Source organism: Tachyglossus aculeatus, chromosome 2 (assembly GCF_015852505.1).
Source record: "Tachyglossus aculeatus isolate mTacAcu1 chromosome 2, mTacAcu1.pri, whole genome shotgun sequence".
Lineage (NCBI taxonomy): Eukaryota > Metazoa > Chordata > Mammalia > Monotremata > Tachyglossidae > Tachyglossus > Tachyglossus aculeatus.
The window spans coordinates 159,224,929-159,241,523 of record NC_052067.1 but is presented as its reverse complement, the minus strand read 5'-3'; the positions used below and the strand labels follow the sequence as shown (position 1 = coordinate 159,241,523).

General features: G+C 42.8%; 1 protein-coding gene across 1 annotated transcript in view; it reads right to left on the bottom strand.

Annotated features, from left to right (window-relative positions):
• Positions 1–16,595, bottom strand: part of SLC16A7 (solute carrier family 16 member 7) — a 179,296-nt gene that overhangs the window by 84,824 nt on the left and 77,877 nt on the right. Inside the window, exon 2 of the mRNA XM_038740892.1 lies at positions 7,041–7,286. Within this exon, the coding sequence (XP_038596820.1) occupies positions 7,041–7,257 (217 nt within the window). The 5' untranslated portion in view covers positions 7,258–7,286. The remainder of the gene's footprint in view (positions 1–7,040; positions 7,287–16,595) is intronic.

Genomic DNA, 16,595 nt, shown 5'->3' with positions numbered 1-16,595 from the left:
CCCCATGGCTTAGCACAGTTCTAGGCACATAGTGTTTAACAAGTACCACATTTATTAGATCCCATCAGAGACCTGGAATGAGTGGGGCAGAGTACAATAATGGAGCATAATTTTTCTTCATCACTCTCATGATCTTTGATTCCGACTTGGCTTTTAAACTAAGATAGCAATTAAATCATTAGTAATGCCCTTATATTTGTACGAGAAGAGCACCTCCCAATGTAACCCTTTTCCTTAATAAAAGTTTGATTTTTTTTTCTAATCCAGATAATGTGTCAATGTAAATTCTACCAATTATTTGTAGTAAGAATCCCAACTGGCAGGGTCAGATACCTTCACAATTATACAAACAATGGACAGGCTGGTATTTAGTTAGGAGAAACTGAGTTATTCGTTCATCCATCCTTCAGGAGGGCTAAAAGTTGGGGTCTTAGTTGTTCCCACTCTTTTCTTTTACTCGCTCTTCTTCGATACTCTCTGTGAAGTGCACAGAGAGGAGCTAAAATATTTTTTTAGAATTGACAGCTTCTTGGTGACAGAAATGAAGTTAATTCTGTAGTTTACAAAATTATAGGCTAGCTCAGTTATACAAACGATGAACAGGCTGGTATTTAGTTAGGAGAAACAGAGTTATTTGTTCATCCATCCTTCAGGAGGGCTAAAAGAAAATGTAAAATATTTTTGAGGGCTAATGAGCTAGCCTGGGAACAACTAAGACCCCAACATGCACTTTGATGGTTAAACTTATGTCCTCGCAACATGCTATTTCTGGGGTTCCAGCAAAGCAACTTTGGGGAACGCAGGCTCAAGGTTCAGTGAGTTGGCGACCATCACTAACCCATAACCCTTAATTCATCACAACTGGCAGTCGTCGTTCAAGAGAGAAGAAAGAATGGGTTACCATGGAGACTAAACTACCTCTCTCCTCTGGAAAGAATGATTCTTCTATGTCAGAACAGAGATCGCCAACAAAAGGACAAGTGAAACTCAGGCTTGCCCCCTGGGAATCTCTATTCCCACTGATTTCACAGAGACCGCTTTCCAAAAAGTGAAGCACCTCCAGTACCTATGAACGGGCGATATATTACGTGCTCAGGTTTTACGGAAGAAATATAGTAATCCAGACAGGATCCGGAAGATTCAATCATCCTGATGCAATTTGCCACCTCTCCTTAGTGCTTTATTAATGGAGCGATCGGTGTACTTGACCTATTTGCTAGAATTAACTAGAACTGCGGGAGGCCGCACGGATTGCCAGATGGCCGACCATAATTTAAGGCCACTGATTGGGAGTATGAAGTGAAGGATAAACATAATTTACATACGCTTCAATCCTTACTAGATGCCTTTTATTAGGATCGTTTTCACGCAGGCCTGGAAAGGTAAGTTAATACCTTGCTCCTGAGAGCCAGATGCCAGCTAATTACCGCGAGAGGCTCCGGAAGACCAACGTAGGCCAGGGCTGCTCACACACTCCATCTTACCCGATGACCCTTCCGTAGTGATTAATGGGCTGAACGCTCAGCCCTAATGAGCGTGTCAGAGCTTCGATGTTCTGCAGGTTAACTCACTTAGCATGGTGATGAGCAGAACGCTGCATCTCCTTGTGATAAAGACGCATTATCCTCCACAGAAAAATGATATGCCTCAGCACCACCCCCGTTATCATCCCGCCTGATCACAGACTGATAAACATGAAATGCTAGCACTCCAAATCTGTCAGTCGATGGTATTTATTGAGCTCTTGCCATGTGCAGAGCGTTGTACTGATCACAGACTGATAAACATGAAATGCTAGCGCTCCAAATCCATCAGTCGACGGTATTTATTGAGCGATCCGTCAGTCGACAGTATTTATTGAGCACTTGCCGTGTGCAGAGCGTTGTGTAAAGTACTTGGGAGAAGCAGCATAGCTCAGTGGAAAGAACATGGGCTTGGGAGTCGGAGATCTAATTACTTCTAATTAGTCAGAGCTCTGAGCTCGGCTCTGCCACTTAGCTGTGTGACTTTGGGCAAGTCACTTAACGTCTCTGTGCCTTAGTTACCTCATCTGTAAAATAGGGATTAAGACCGCGAGCCCCATGCGGGACAACCTGATTACCTTGTATCCCCCCCCAGTGCTTAGAACAGTGCTTGGCACATAGTAAGCACTTAACAAATACCATCATTCTTCTAGACTGTGAGCCTGTGGTTAGGTAAGGATTGTCTCTATCTGCTGCCAAATTGTACTTTCCAAGCGCTTAGCACAGGGCTCTGCACACAGTAAGCACTAAATAAATACGATTGAATGAATGAGAGGGCAATACAACAGATTTGGTAGATATGTTCCCTGCCCACCAGGACCTTAAAGTCGGGAGGGGGAGGCAGGTATGAATGTAAATAAATACATTATGGACATTTACATAAGTGCTGCAGGGCTGAGGGTGAGGTGAATATCAATGTGGCCTAGTAGAGAGAGCAGGGTTCAGAGAGTCAGAAGGACCTGGGTTCTAATTCCGGCTCCGCCACTTGTCTGCTGTGTGACCTTGAGCAAGTCACTTCACTTCTCTGTGTTTTATTCTCCATTTTACAGATGAGGGAACTGAAACACAGAGAAGGAGGGAACTGAGAGTGTGAGCCCCCTGTGGGGTAGGGACTGTGTCCACCCTGGTTGTCTTGTACCTACCTTCTATCTTAGAACAGCACCTGTCACAAGTAAGCACTTAACAAATATTATTATTAGTATTATTATTATTTTTATGTGCTTCAAGGGGACAGATCCAAGTGCCTGGGTGACATGGGAGGAAGAGGGAGAAAATCAGATTGGATCTACTCCATGTCTCTCATTGGGCTCACAGTCTTGATAGGGGGAGAGAACAAGTACTTACTTAGTACCCATTTTACAGATCATCATCATCATCATCATCAATTGTATTTATTGAGCGCTTACTATGTGCAGAGCACTGTATTAAGCGCTTGGGAAGTACAAATTGGCAACATATAGAGACAGTCCCTACCCAACAGTGGGCTCACAGTCTAAAAGGGGGAGACAGAGAACAAAAAACAGAGAACAGATGAGAAGTTAATAATGATGGTATTTGTTAAGTGCTTATTATGTGCAAAGCACTGTTCTAAGTGCTGGGTTAGATATAAGGTGATCAGGTTGTCCCACATACGGCTTATAGTCTTAATCCCTATTTTACAGATGAGGTAACTGAGACACAGAGAAGTTAAGTGACTTGCACACAACTGACAAATGGAAGAGCTGGGATTAGAACCCATGACCTCTGACTCCCAAGCCCACTAAACCACGCTACTTTGATTTGCCCAAGGACACACAGCAAGCAAAATGGCAGAACAGGTCCTCTGCTTTCCCAACCATGTTTTCCATGAGGCCACACTGCAGGAGTAATTATTATTATTATTATTATTATTATTATTATTATTCCTGGTGATTACTCTATAATAAAATGGTACACAGAGAGAGGGAGAAACCAGTGAAGCGGAGACGTTCAAGTGCTGCTCCACATCCTGTGCATTTCTCCTCCTCAGGCCTAATCGGCCTGAGGAGCAGTGTGGCTCAGTGGAAAGAGCCCGAGCTTTAGAGTCAGAGGTCATGGGTTCAAATCCTGGCTCTGCAACTTGTCAGCTGTGTGACTTTGGGCAAGTCACTTAACTTCTCTGGGCCTCAGTTCCCTCATCTGAAAAATGGGGGTTAAGTCTGTGAGCCCCCCGTGGGACAACTTGATTACCTTGTATCTACCCCAGCGCTTAGAACAGTGCTTTGCACATAGGAAGTGCTTAATAAATGCTATTATTAATAATCAATTAATTAAACAGGAGGTTAAGAACACGGGAACTATACAGATAGTGACTACAAACAACAGCCCTCAGAAGAAAGAAGTTGGATAAGAGGGATGACCCCCAAATCCAAGGATACAAAGTTCATACCAGGTGAACTGATAGCGACCTCAAAAAGACTCTTCGGCATCTATGAGGAGGGGGATGGACAATACTAAGAATAGAATAGCTTCCACCGAATGTGAAAAACAACTCCAAAGGGCCTGTCGATCAATCAGGCAGATTTCAGGAGTGCTTACTGTGTGCAGAACACTGTACTGCGTGCTTGGGAGAGCACAATATAACAGAATTGGTTGACATGTTCCCTGCCCGCAAGGAGCATCATGAAAGAGGGTAGACTGGGATCACAGAGGAGCAGACAGTAAGCTCCTTGAGGGCATGGAGCATGTATACTTTCAGTATTTTACTCTCCCAAGCACTCAGTATGGTGTTCTTCACAGAGTAAGGGGCCAATAAATACCATTGATTGCTTGAATGATTGACTGACCATCTAATGGGAATGCTGTTAGGGGGACTTCTCTACCTCATTGATCTTAGGCCTGGAGGTCATTTGTGGACACTCGAAGAACAGCCAGGTTGCAGCAGCATCGCTCCAAAGTCCAGCGATTTTCCCTTTGTCAAATCCCATATCCTAGAACCTCTTTGTCCCCACTGTAGCCCTAAAACTTGACAGCGGGTGAACAGAAGGAAAGCTCTGAATTATTTCTCCCTCTGGCTTAACTCTCAGGCAGAATAAATTTTAAATAAAACTCAGGCTTTCCATCCCTGGCTTCTCTCTCTCTTCCTCTCGCCGCACCGATTACCGAACGAACCCATCCCCGGACGAAGGGTGACAGTGCCTCAGTTTCCTCTCCTGTAAAATGGGGGTTTTATACCTATTCTCCCTTCTACTTAGACTGTAAGCCCCACGTAGGACAGGGACTACGTCTGACCTGGCTATCTTTGTATCTATCCCAGAGCTTAGTACAGTGTTTGGCACAAAGTATGTGTACTTGTACTTCCCAAGCGCTTAGTAAAGTGCTCTGCACACAGTAAGCGCTCAATAAATACGATTAATTGATTGATTGATTGATTGATTAACGAATTCCATTAAATAAACTGGGAAGGTCAGCACTCTTTCAAGTGATCCTTTGTTTTACTAAAACATTAAACCAAATTTAATGATTGTTTCCCATGGCCAGTTCAGACTCTCCTACCGTTAATGGGAGAAGGTTTGCCTGGTGAACCCAACTTGTACTTTCCAAGCGCTTAGGGCAGTGCTCTGCACACAGTAAGCGCTCGATAAATACGATTGACTGAATTAATTAATTAATAAATACAATGGAATGAATGAATGAATAAATAAATAAATACGATTGAAAAAATGAATGAACCTCAGGCAGATTCCATTAGATTATACTCTCTTTGAGAGACAAAACTTCATCTAGCTTCTACTGTGCTCTCCTTTGCCTTATTACAGTGCTTTGTATTCAGCAGATGCTCAGCAATAATAATAATAATAATTAATAATAATTATGGTACTTGCTATGCGTTTACTATGTGCCGAGCCCTGGGGTAGATGCAAGTTAATTGGGTTGGACACAGTCCCTGTCCCATATGACAGGGACTGTCTTCTTCCAGGAAAACATTTCTTCCGTTTCTTCCAGGGAAACCGTGTTTCATTTTTGAAGGGGACATCCTTTTCCGTTTCAGAAACTTTCTCAGTACAAACTGTAATGGGGAGGTGAGAGGTCACCGCACTGATCCCTCAGGGAATTCCATGACAAGTTTGGAAAACAGACGGAGAAAGAGGTTCTGGGGCGAGAAGTATCTTCCTTATTGAATCTCCTAGCTTTACTAGAGAAGCAGCATGGCTCAGTGGAAAGAGCCTGGGCTTTGGAGTCAGGGGTCATGGGTTCAAATGCCGGCCCCGCCGCCTGTCAGCTGTGTGACTTTGGGCAAGTCACTTCACTTCTCTGAGCCTCAGTGAACTCATCTGTAAAATGGGGATTAAGACTGTGAGCCCCCCCGGGACCACCTGATCACTTTGTAACCTCTCCGGTGCTTAGAACAGTGCTTTGCACATAGTAAGCACTTAATAAATGCTATTATTATTATTATTATTATTATTATTACTGATTCCTACCTCCAAAAAAAATTACAGTTTTACATTTTCTGTTGTGTGGTTCCTGGTTTTTTGTTTTGTGCTATCTTTAATGATTATTTTAGTGATTTCTACGTGTCGAGCACTGTTCTAAAATTGGGTGGCTATTCATGCCTGTCGGGTTGGACACAGTTCCTGTCCCAAATGGGGCTCAGAGGGAAGGGCGGTGGAGTTAATCTCCATTTTACAGATGAGCTACTTGAGGCCCAGAGAAATTGTCACACGGTGAGCAACTGGCAGAACAGGGATATTTATTTATTTAATTTGTACATATTTATTCTATTTTGCTAAAGATATTTATTTATTTATTTTATTTGTACATATTTATTCTATTTATTTTATTTTGTTAATCTGCTTTGTCTTGTTGTCTGTCTCCCCCTTCTAGACTGTGAGCCCGCTGTTGGGTAGGAACCGTCTCTATATGTTGCCAACCTTTACTTCCCAAGCGCTTAGTACAGTGCTCTGCACACAGTAAGCGCTCAATAAATACGATTGAATGAATGAATGAGTGAATATGAGGCTCACGCTCTTAATCCTTATTTTTTACAGATGAGGTAACTGAGGCACAGAGAACTTAACAAGGTCACACAGCAGACAAGTGGTGGAGCCAGGATTAAAACCCATGACCTTCTTACTCCCAGTCCAGGCTTTATCCTCTACACCATTAATTAACAATGAATGATTGACACGCTCAGTTTGCATACTGGATCCCAGGGTTTCAGGTGGAAATGAATTGGCTTCATTCGGGACGGCAGGCAGCTGTTTTCAGGAGGCTGCACTGGCTCCCCTCCTTTCTCCACAGACACTGAACGGGCCCGGTCCTATCTGTTAGACGAAGTGTCATAAACTCAAAGACGTTGCAGTTGCAGGATTAATTAAACATTTAGTTCTACCGGCACAGTGGGTTTGTAATACTCAAAATGAAACATTTCTAGCTCACTGATTTGCCAAATAGGCATTCGATATAAGCAGGCAAAATGACTCAATTTCAAGTGATTTAGTGTGGCACTTATCATATTACTTGAACGAGAATGCCATTTGTTTCCAAGAACCTTACCTCCCGCGTACATAACAGCGAGCATTATGGAAGATATCCATGCTATCTCGCTGTAGGAAGTGTGGAATATCTCCTGGATTTCTTTGAAGAACACGGTGATGGCTTTAGGGAAAGCGTAGGAAAATCCGATGGATATAAAAGCTCCGAAGACCACGACCCATCCCCAGCCACCGTCAGGAGGGGTGTACTGAGGGGGTCCGCCTGCTACGGGCGGCATTCTGGATCTTTCTCTGGCTCTTGTGTTCCCTGCAAAACAGACACAAAGAGAGAAGTGATAGCGAATGCATTTTCCATTAGGGAATGCATTAGGGAATGATTATAACACCATATTTGCCTCTCCTGTGGTATGATCACGTGCAGCCTCCGGAGATCATGAATCGGGTGCAGGAAATTTTACCCTCTACTTGCACTTCAGGGATTTTTGATTGTCTCAATTTAAGAGATTTACGCTGTTTCACCTCTTTGTAGAATAAATAAGTAAATAAATAAATAAATAAATAAATGAATAAATAGATAGATAGATAGATAGATAGATAGATAGATAGATAGATAGATAGAATATCCACCTCAAATCAAATGTTGCCAATTTGTACTTCCCAAGCGCTTAGTACAGTGCTCTGCACATAGTAAGTGCTCAATAAATACGATTGATGATGATGATGAAATCAAGATGTTGTCTGTCAAACATGCGGAAGAAGCCACACTCCGGTAGACTTTGGATTTATACAAACAGGCATTTTGAAGAACATCCAGTGTCAACGTGAAGCACACTCTAGGTTGAATAGCCATTAATGACCCATTATGAAATATGTTTCTGAACCAAACTTTTTATCTCCTTTCATAAACGGAGACTATTTGATCGTTTGGGGTAAGTAATGCTGATTATATTTATTAAGCGCTTTCTATGTGCAAAGCACTGATTTTGATACTTATGATTTGAGAAGACACATTGCCTCGACTACAGTCTAAGAGGGAGGGAGAAGCTTGTTGTGAGCAGGGATTGTGTCTACTGTTATAACGTAATCTCCTATACAGTGCTTTGCACACAGTAAGCACTCAATAAATACAACTGAATGAATTAATGAATGAATGAAGTGTCTCAGTTCCAATTTATAGATAAGAAAACTGAGGCCCAGAGGCATTAAGTAATGATGATGATGATGATAATAATAATAATAATAATAATAATAATAATAATAATAATAATAATAATAATAATAATTGTTAAGCACTTACTATGTGCAAAGCACTGTTTTAAGTGCTGGGGAGATACAAGGTGATCAAGGTGTCCCACGGGGGGCTCACAATCTGAATCTCCACTTTATAGATGAGGTCACTGAGGCCCAGAGAAGTTAAGCAACTTGCCCAAAGTCACACAGCTGACAAATGGCGGAGCTGGGATTAGAACCCATGACCTCTGACTCCAAAAGCCCGGGCTCTTTCCACCGAGCCATGCCGATTCTCTGAGCTTGTCCTACGCTCACCCGTCAAGTCAGTGAAAGAACAGAAACTAGAACCCAGGTCTCCTGACTCCCAGACACAATCTGTCCTCTAGACCACCGAGTCTGTTAGCTGGATGCCAACAGAGAAATCAGGCTTAAAGCGGCAGTTGAGGATCAATCAATCAATCAATCAGTCATATTTATTGCGCACTTACTGTGTGCAGAGCACTGTACTAAGCACTTGGGAAGTACAAGTTGGCAACATATAGAGACAGTCCCTACCCAACAGTGGGCCCCAGTGAGTTCCAGGATAGGCAAGTACATTTTAAGAGAAACGAGCAATTTTTAATGCCTACGGATCAATCGTCTTGTAGTCAGAATTATCAAGTTGCCCAATCTTCTGAACAAGGGACAAGGCCGGGGAACGTAGGGCATTCCATGAAGCTCTGTGGGAGGAAAGGACTCACGAGACTTTCCCTCCAAAACTGAAGCATGTGTGGGTGAAGGAATATATGGAATATATGAACATTTACATCTGCGTGTCCTCGCGTTCAAGAGAGATCAGGTCAGACATATGGGGCCTTGTCAGTGGATTCAAGATTAATTTCTGCTCATGCAGTGGCCCCCTTCTAGACTGTGAGCCCGCTGTTGGGTAGGAACCGTCTCTATATGTTTCCTACTTGTACTTCCCAAGCGCTTAGTACAGTGCTCTCACACAGTAAGCACTCAATAAATATGATTGAATGAATGAATATGAGCACACATGGTCTCCCTTGCTGAACCATGGACAGAGAAAAAGTAGAAGAGAGGCAGTGTGGCTCAGTGGAAAAAGCACAGGCTTGAGAGCCAGAGGCAATGGGTTCTAATCCAGACTCTGCCACTTAGTACAGTGCTTTGCACATAGTAAGCACTTAATAAATACCATCATTAGTATTGTAAGCTGTGTGACTTTGGGCAAGTCACTTAACTTCTCTGTGCCTCAGTTACCTCATCTGTAAAATGGAGATTAAGATTGTGAGCCCCACGTGGGACAACCTGATCACCTTGAATAATAATAATAATAATAATAATAATAATAATAATAATAATAATAATAATAATAATAATAGCATTTATTAAGTGCTTACTACATGCAAAGCACTGTTCTAAGCACTGGGGAGGTTACAAGGTGATCAGGTTGTCCCATGTGGGGCTCCCAGTCTTAATCCCCATTTTACAGATGAGGTAACTGAGGCACAGAGAAGTTAAGTGACTTGCCCAAAGTCACACAGCTGACAAGTGGCAGAGCCGGGATTTGAACCCATGACCTCTGACTACAAAGTCTGTGCTATTTCCACTGAGCCACACTGCTTTTCTATCCCCCAGCACTTACAACAGTGCTTCACATGGAGTAAGTGCTTAACAAATGCCATCATCATTATTATTATTATTATTAATGGGGACTCATGCAGGGTCTCCATTGCTGGACCATTGGACAGAGAGGAGGTGGAGGCTGTGTGGATGAAATCAATCAATCAATCGTATTTATTGAGTGCTTACTGTGTGCAGAGCACTGTACTAAGGGCTTGGGAAGTACAAGTTGGCAACATATAGAGACGGTCCCTACCCAACAGTGGGCTCACAGTCTAGAAGGAGGGGGAGACAGACAACAAAAAACAAATGCCTGTGTGGTTTCCACTGTTGGACCAAGGGACAGAGAGGAGAGGGAGATTGTGTGGATCAAGGGGGATGCACATGTTGTTTTCCCCCCTGGACCACGGATCAGAGAGGAGGAGGAGGCTGTGTGGATGAAAGGGGATGCACATGTGGTTTCCACTGCTGAACCAGGGGACAGAGAGGAGAGGGAGATTGGGGGACAAATGTGTGTTTTCCACCACTGGACTGGGGATAGAGAGGAGGCAGAGGCTGTGCAGGTGAAGGGGATTATGCGTGTATGGGTTTTCCACCGCAGCGGCAGTGGGAACAGAGAAAGCAGGAGGGCACTTGCGGCTCCACACCAGATCCTGGACCCTAAGGGCTCATGCCACCCTTCATTCTTTCCTCCATCCATTTATTCACTCATCCACTCAATCATATTTATTGAGCGCTCTCTGTGTGCAGAGCACTGTAGTAAGAGCTTGGGAGAATACAATACAAAAATGAACAGACACCTTCCCTGCCCACATTGAGAGACCTATCTCCTCTCTCACTGTGCCATGTTCTAATAATAATAATAATAACAATAATAATAATAATAATAATTGTAGCTACTAATTGTAGCTTACTTAATAATAATTGTAGCAAATACTTTAAGAGCTCACTATGTGCCAGGCACTGTACTAATCGCTGGGATGAATACAAGCAAATCGGGTTGGACACGGTCCCCATCCACATGGGGCTCACAGCCTCGATCCCCATTTTCCAGATGAGGGCACTGAGAGTCAGAGAAGTGAAGCGGCTTGCCCAGGGTCATACAGGGAAGTGGCAGAAGTGGAATTAAAACCCACATCCTAATGACTTCTAGGCTGGTGCTCTATCGACTAAACTGTGAGCCCGCTGTTAGGTAGGGACCATCTCTACATGTTGCCAACTTATACTTCCCAAGTGCTTAGTACAGTGCTCTGCACACAGTAAGCACTCAATAAATACGATTGAATGAATGAATGAATACTAGGTCACGCTGGGTTCCAGGGGTCGAGGCCCCCCCATGCAGTAAAGTGGAATTTAGAGTGGGGAAGCGGGAAAGCTGCGTTCGCCCGCCTTCTTGTGATTGTATTCAGAGAAAAAATGACAAAAAATAAATCCAAGTTTGATGTTCCTTTTCACTTTCCCTAAAAGGCCCGCGACTGGTCATCCATCCCGATGTCTGCACTGAATTTCTGAGGGGCCGGCCTCAGGTCAGTAGAGATTGTGTCATGACTCAGATGGAAGCGGGGCCCTGTTGGGTCACAGTTCAACCTTTTCGGCTCAGGACTGTTAAAACTGACCTCAGGACACCCAAGCAAATTCTTAACCTAACCTAACACCTCTTATAATAGTAATAATGATGTCATTTGTTAAGTGCTTACTATATGCAAAGCACTGTTCTAAGCGCTGGGAAGGATACAAGGTGATCAAGTTGTCCCATGTGTGGCTCACAATCTTAATCCCCGTTTTACAGAAGAGGTAACTGAGGCACAGAGAGGGAAGTGACTTGCCCAAAGTCACACAGCTGACAAGTGGCAGAGCTGGGATGCAAATTGCAAATTGCAATTTATGTAAATTGAAAATTTATTCAAATTTTCCATTTATGCAAATTACAAAGTTATGCAAATTGCATCTCCATCGGCAACTTTTCCAGAGTCCTGATATCAATCAATCAATCATATTTATTGAGCGCTTACTGTGTGCAGAGCACTGTACTAAGCGCTTGGGAAGTAGAAGTTGGCAAAATATAGAGACGGTCCCTACCCAACAGTGGGCTCACAGTCTAGAAGGGGGAGATAGAAAACAAAACCAAACATATTAACAAAATAAAATAAATAGAATAAATATATACAAATAATGATATCCTAACATCACTATAAAGAGAAGATAACCTGATTTTTAAGATCAGAGCTAATTTCAGGATCTACCTGTTTAGGGTTTTTTTTTCAAGTTTTTTAAAAATCAGGTAAACCTTAAGATATTTTCAAATATCTTGTTAGCCACTAGAATGATGAAAGCTATAAAATTTACAAAGCAGATAAAACACCTTCTACCTAAAGGGAAAACTATCTTGTCGGATATACCTCCTGGTTCAACTCATTCTGCTAACCCAGCATGAACAGAGAAATCACTCTTAGGAAGGAGGAAAAGATTGAATACTCCAGAGTATTTCTACAAAATAGACAAGATGATTCTTCTTTAAGAAATATGTTTTATACATATATGAGGAAAAATAGTCTAAATAGATTCAGTCGCAGTTTTGGATTTCCATTTTCTGTACTTCCTAATATCACAAGTCACTAAATGTCTGTACGCTGGAATTAGCTTCGTTTTACAGTAATTTTTTTTTCTTTTTCTTTCCCATTTCATTTAAGGAGATTTATCAGTGGAAATATAATTTCTTTGAGAGAATTGCTTTTAGCATAAGCATTTGGGATACGTCAATTCAAATTAACCTTTTCGCAAAATGCCTTCAGAAAATTTTCAGTATAGCCAAATGTAGCGGCTACAACAATTATCAGAGTATTTTATGTTCCTGTGTCACCTTTCACATAAATATCTCCAGGATACTTGTGATATTTTTGAAAGCACCCTATAGAGCAACAGGGGCAAATATTTCCCTCTTTGAAGTTTTCTGCTTTGATGAAGTCTGGGCTGATGTTATTCCTCTTTGTAGTGGGGAAGGAAGTCTGGCGACTGGAAATTAGAGAAGAGAGGGGAGCAAAGAAAAGGCGGTGGGATAAGGAATAAGTGGGTTAGTTATAACAGAAGATGTGACAAAACCAAACATAGTAACAAAATAAAATAGAATAGATATGTACAAGGAAAATAGATAAATAAATAGAGTAATAAATACGTACAAACATATATACATATATACAGGTGCTGTGGGGAAGGGATGGAGGTAAGGCAGGGGGGTGGAGGGGGGAGAAGGGGGAGAGGAAGGAGGGGGCTCAGCAGTTACAGCAGTGACAATAATGGTAGCAGTGATTGCTGCAGTTGTCAAATATGAGGCAAGGGATGGGAAGAGCAGGAGAAAGAGGCCATTTGGCCTTGTCTCCTTTCCTCTGACCAGCTATCTCTGCCTCGGTCTCTTTCCTCTAAAATGTAGGCTATCTTGACCTCTCCACGTCTTCAACATTGTGGACCACCCCTTTCTCCTGGAAACCCTATTTAACCTTGGCTTCACAGATGCAGTCCTCTCTTGGTTGTCCTCCTATCTCTCTGGATGCTTATTCCTGGTTTCTTTTGCAGGCTTCTCCTCTACCTCCCACCCTCTAACAGTAGGAGTCCCTCAAAGTTCATTTTTGGGTCTCCTTCTATTCCCCACCTACACCCATTCCCTTGGAAAACTCACTCACTCATTCCCATGACTTCAATTACCACTCCTACACGGATAATTCCCAAATCTACCTCTCTGGTCCTCACATTTTCTTCTGCCTTTAGGACGCCTCTCCTTGGAAGTCTCCCCAACACTTCTTTTCTTTCCTTTCCACAGTATTTGTTAAGCGCTTACTATGTGCCAGGCTCTGTAATAAGTTCTGAGGGTAGATACAAGGTTTGACACAGCCCATGTCCCACTTGGGGCTCACAGTCTTAATCCACATTTTACAGATGAGGTGACTGAGGCACAGAGAAGTTGAGTGACTTGCCCAAGGTCACAGCTGACAAGTGGAGGAAGTGGAATTAGAACCCAGGTCCTTCTGACTCCCAAGATGTGCTTTTTCCACTAGGCCACAATGCTTTTTGAACTTAATATGACCTAAACAGAACTCCTTATCTTCCCACCCAAATTCTGTTCTCCCGCTGACTTTCCTGTCTGTGGACATCACCGCCATCCTCCCTGCCTCGCCCTGGTTTTCCTCTGCCTCGTCTCTCTCATTCCACCTGCATATTTCCATCATAATTATTATTACTATATTTAGTCTATCACCAAATCCTGTCAGTTCTACACCTCAACATTTCTAAAATCCACCCCTTCCTCTTCATCCAAACTGGTATACCACTGATACAGACCCTTATAACAGTAATAATAATAATGATAATAATTGTGGTATGTGTTAAGTGCTTACTATGTGACAGGCACTGTACTAAACTCTGGAATAGATACAAGCAAATCGGGTTGAACATAATCGCTGCCTACATGGGGCTCACAATCTCAATCCCCATTTTATAGATGAAGGAACTGAGGCACAGAGAAGTGAAGTGACTTGTCCAGGGTCACACAGCAGACAAGTGGGGAAGCCGGGATTTGAAGCCCATGACCTTTTGACTCTCAGGCCTGTGCTCTATTTGCTACACCATGCTACTTGACTACTTCCTCCATCCCTTCACTGATCTCCCTGCCTCCCGTCTCCACTCTCTCCGGTCCACACTCCTCCCTGTTGTCGGGATCATTTTCCTAACAAAAACTTCGGTCCAAATCTTTCGACTTCTCAAAAGCCTCCAATAGTTGTCCATCAACCACAACATGGAACAGAAACTCCTTACTCATTGTAGTCTCTGGACCGTATTCATTCATTCAATCGTATTTATTGAGAGCCTTACTGTGTGCTTGTGATGGGCAGGGAATGTGCCTGCTGATTCGGTTGTATTGTACTCTCCCAAGCGATTAGTACAGTGCCCTGCACATAGTCAGTGTTCAATAAATACCACTGATGGATGGATTGCCATCTCCTTTAAGGCCCTCAATCAAATCTCCCTCTCTTACCTTACCTAAACAACTACTACCTACACACTTAAAAATAATAATAATAATTTGGTATTTGTTAAGCCCTCAAGACTGAAGCTCATTGATGGCAGGGAAATTGTCCATTTATTGTTGTATTTTACTCTTCCAAGCGAGGCATAGAGAAGTGAAGTGACTTGCCCAAGGTCACAAGGCAGACAATGACATAGCTGGGATGAGAAACCACTTCCTTCCGACCCCTAGGTCCGTGCTCTAATCCCCAGGGCCACGCGACTCTAACGCTGCTCACACTTTACTCCTCTAATGTCAATCTATATGTTGCCACCTTGTACTTCCCAAGCACTTAATACAGTGCTCTGCACACAGTAAGCGCTCAATAAATACAATTGAATGAAATGAATGAATGAATAAATCTACTCTGCAATCAATCAATCAATCAAACATATTTAGGGAGCACTTACTGTGCATAGAGCACTGCACGAAGCACTTGGGAGAGTGTGATATAATTCTGTACATCAATCTCATTTCTCTGACAACCAATCATTGCCTAAACACTCCCCTTTGGCTTGGGCCTCTCTCTCCCTTCATATCTGACAATCCACCACTATCTCCGTGTTCAAAATCTGTCTACAGTCATAACTTCTTGAAAAAGTCTTCCCTGATTAAGACGTCATATAATAATGATGATAATAATAGTAATAATAATAATAATGGCATTTGTTAAGCGCTTACTATGTGTCAAGCACTGGGAGTCAGAGGACCTGGGTTCTAATCCTGTTTCTGCCACATGTCTGCTGTATGACCTTGGGCAAATTGCTTCTCCTCTCTGTGCTTCAGTTCCCTCATCTGGAAAGTGGGGATTCATTCATTCATTCATTCAATTGTATTTATTGAGCGCTTACTGTATGCAGAGCACTGGGATCAGGACATCCCTTACCCTCCATTCCCCTCAAGCCCCCCAACCCCATGGGTTACTTGCGCACTCGAATCTGTACGCTTTAGGCACTTGATATTCACTTACCTTGCAACCCCACAAAATTTATTTTTATACTATTGTACTTTGTAATGTATTTTAATATCCATCTTCTACTCTAGACTGTAAACTCCTTATGGGAGGGATTAATTTCTACCAACTCGGTTGCACTTTACTTTCCCACACAGAGTTACTAGAGTTCTGCACACAGTAAGTGCTCCATAAATACCGTGGATTGATTGATTGATTGATTGATTGATTGATAGGATGATGGCTGCAATAATAATAGTAATAATGCTGGTATTTGTTAAATGCTTACTGTGTGCCAAGTATTGTTCTCAGCACTGGGTAGATACAAGGTGATCAGGTTGTCATTCATTCATTCATTCATTCAATTGTATTTATTGAGTGCTTACCGTGTGCAGAGCACTGTACTGAGCACTTGGAAAGTACAATTCAGCAACAAAGAGTGACAATCCCTGCCCCCAATCCCTGCTCACAGTCTAGAAGGGGAGAGACTGACATCCAGACATGCAAATGGTCGTCAGAAGCATAAACAAGCATGTGGGGCTTACAGTCTCAATCCCCATTTTACAGACGAAGGAACTGAGGCACAGACAAGTGAAGTGACTTGCCCAAGGTCACACGGCAGACAAGAGGTGGAGCTGGGATTAGAACCTATGAGCTTCTGACACCCAGGCCTGGGCTCTGTCCACTACTACAGGGCGGCTGTAGAGTCCTACTTAACTTCTCTGTGCCTCAGTGGCCTTATCTGTAAAATGGGG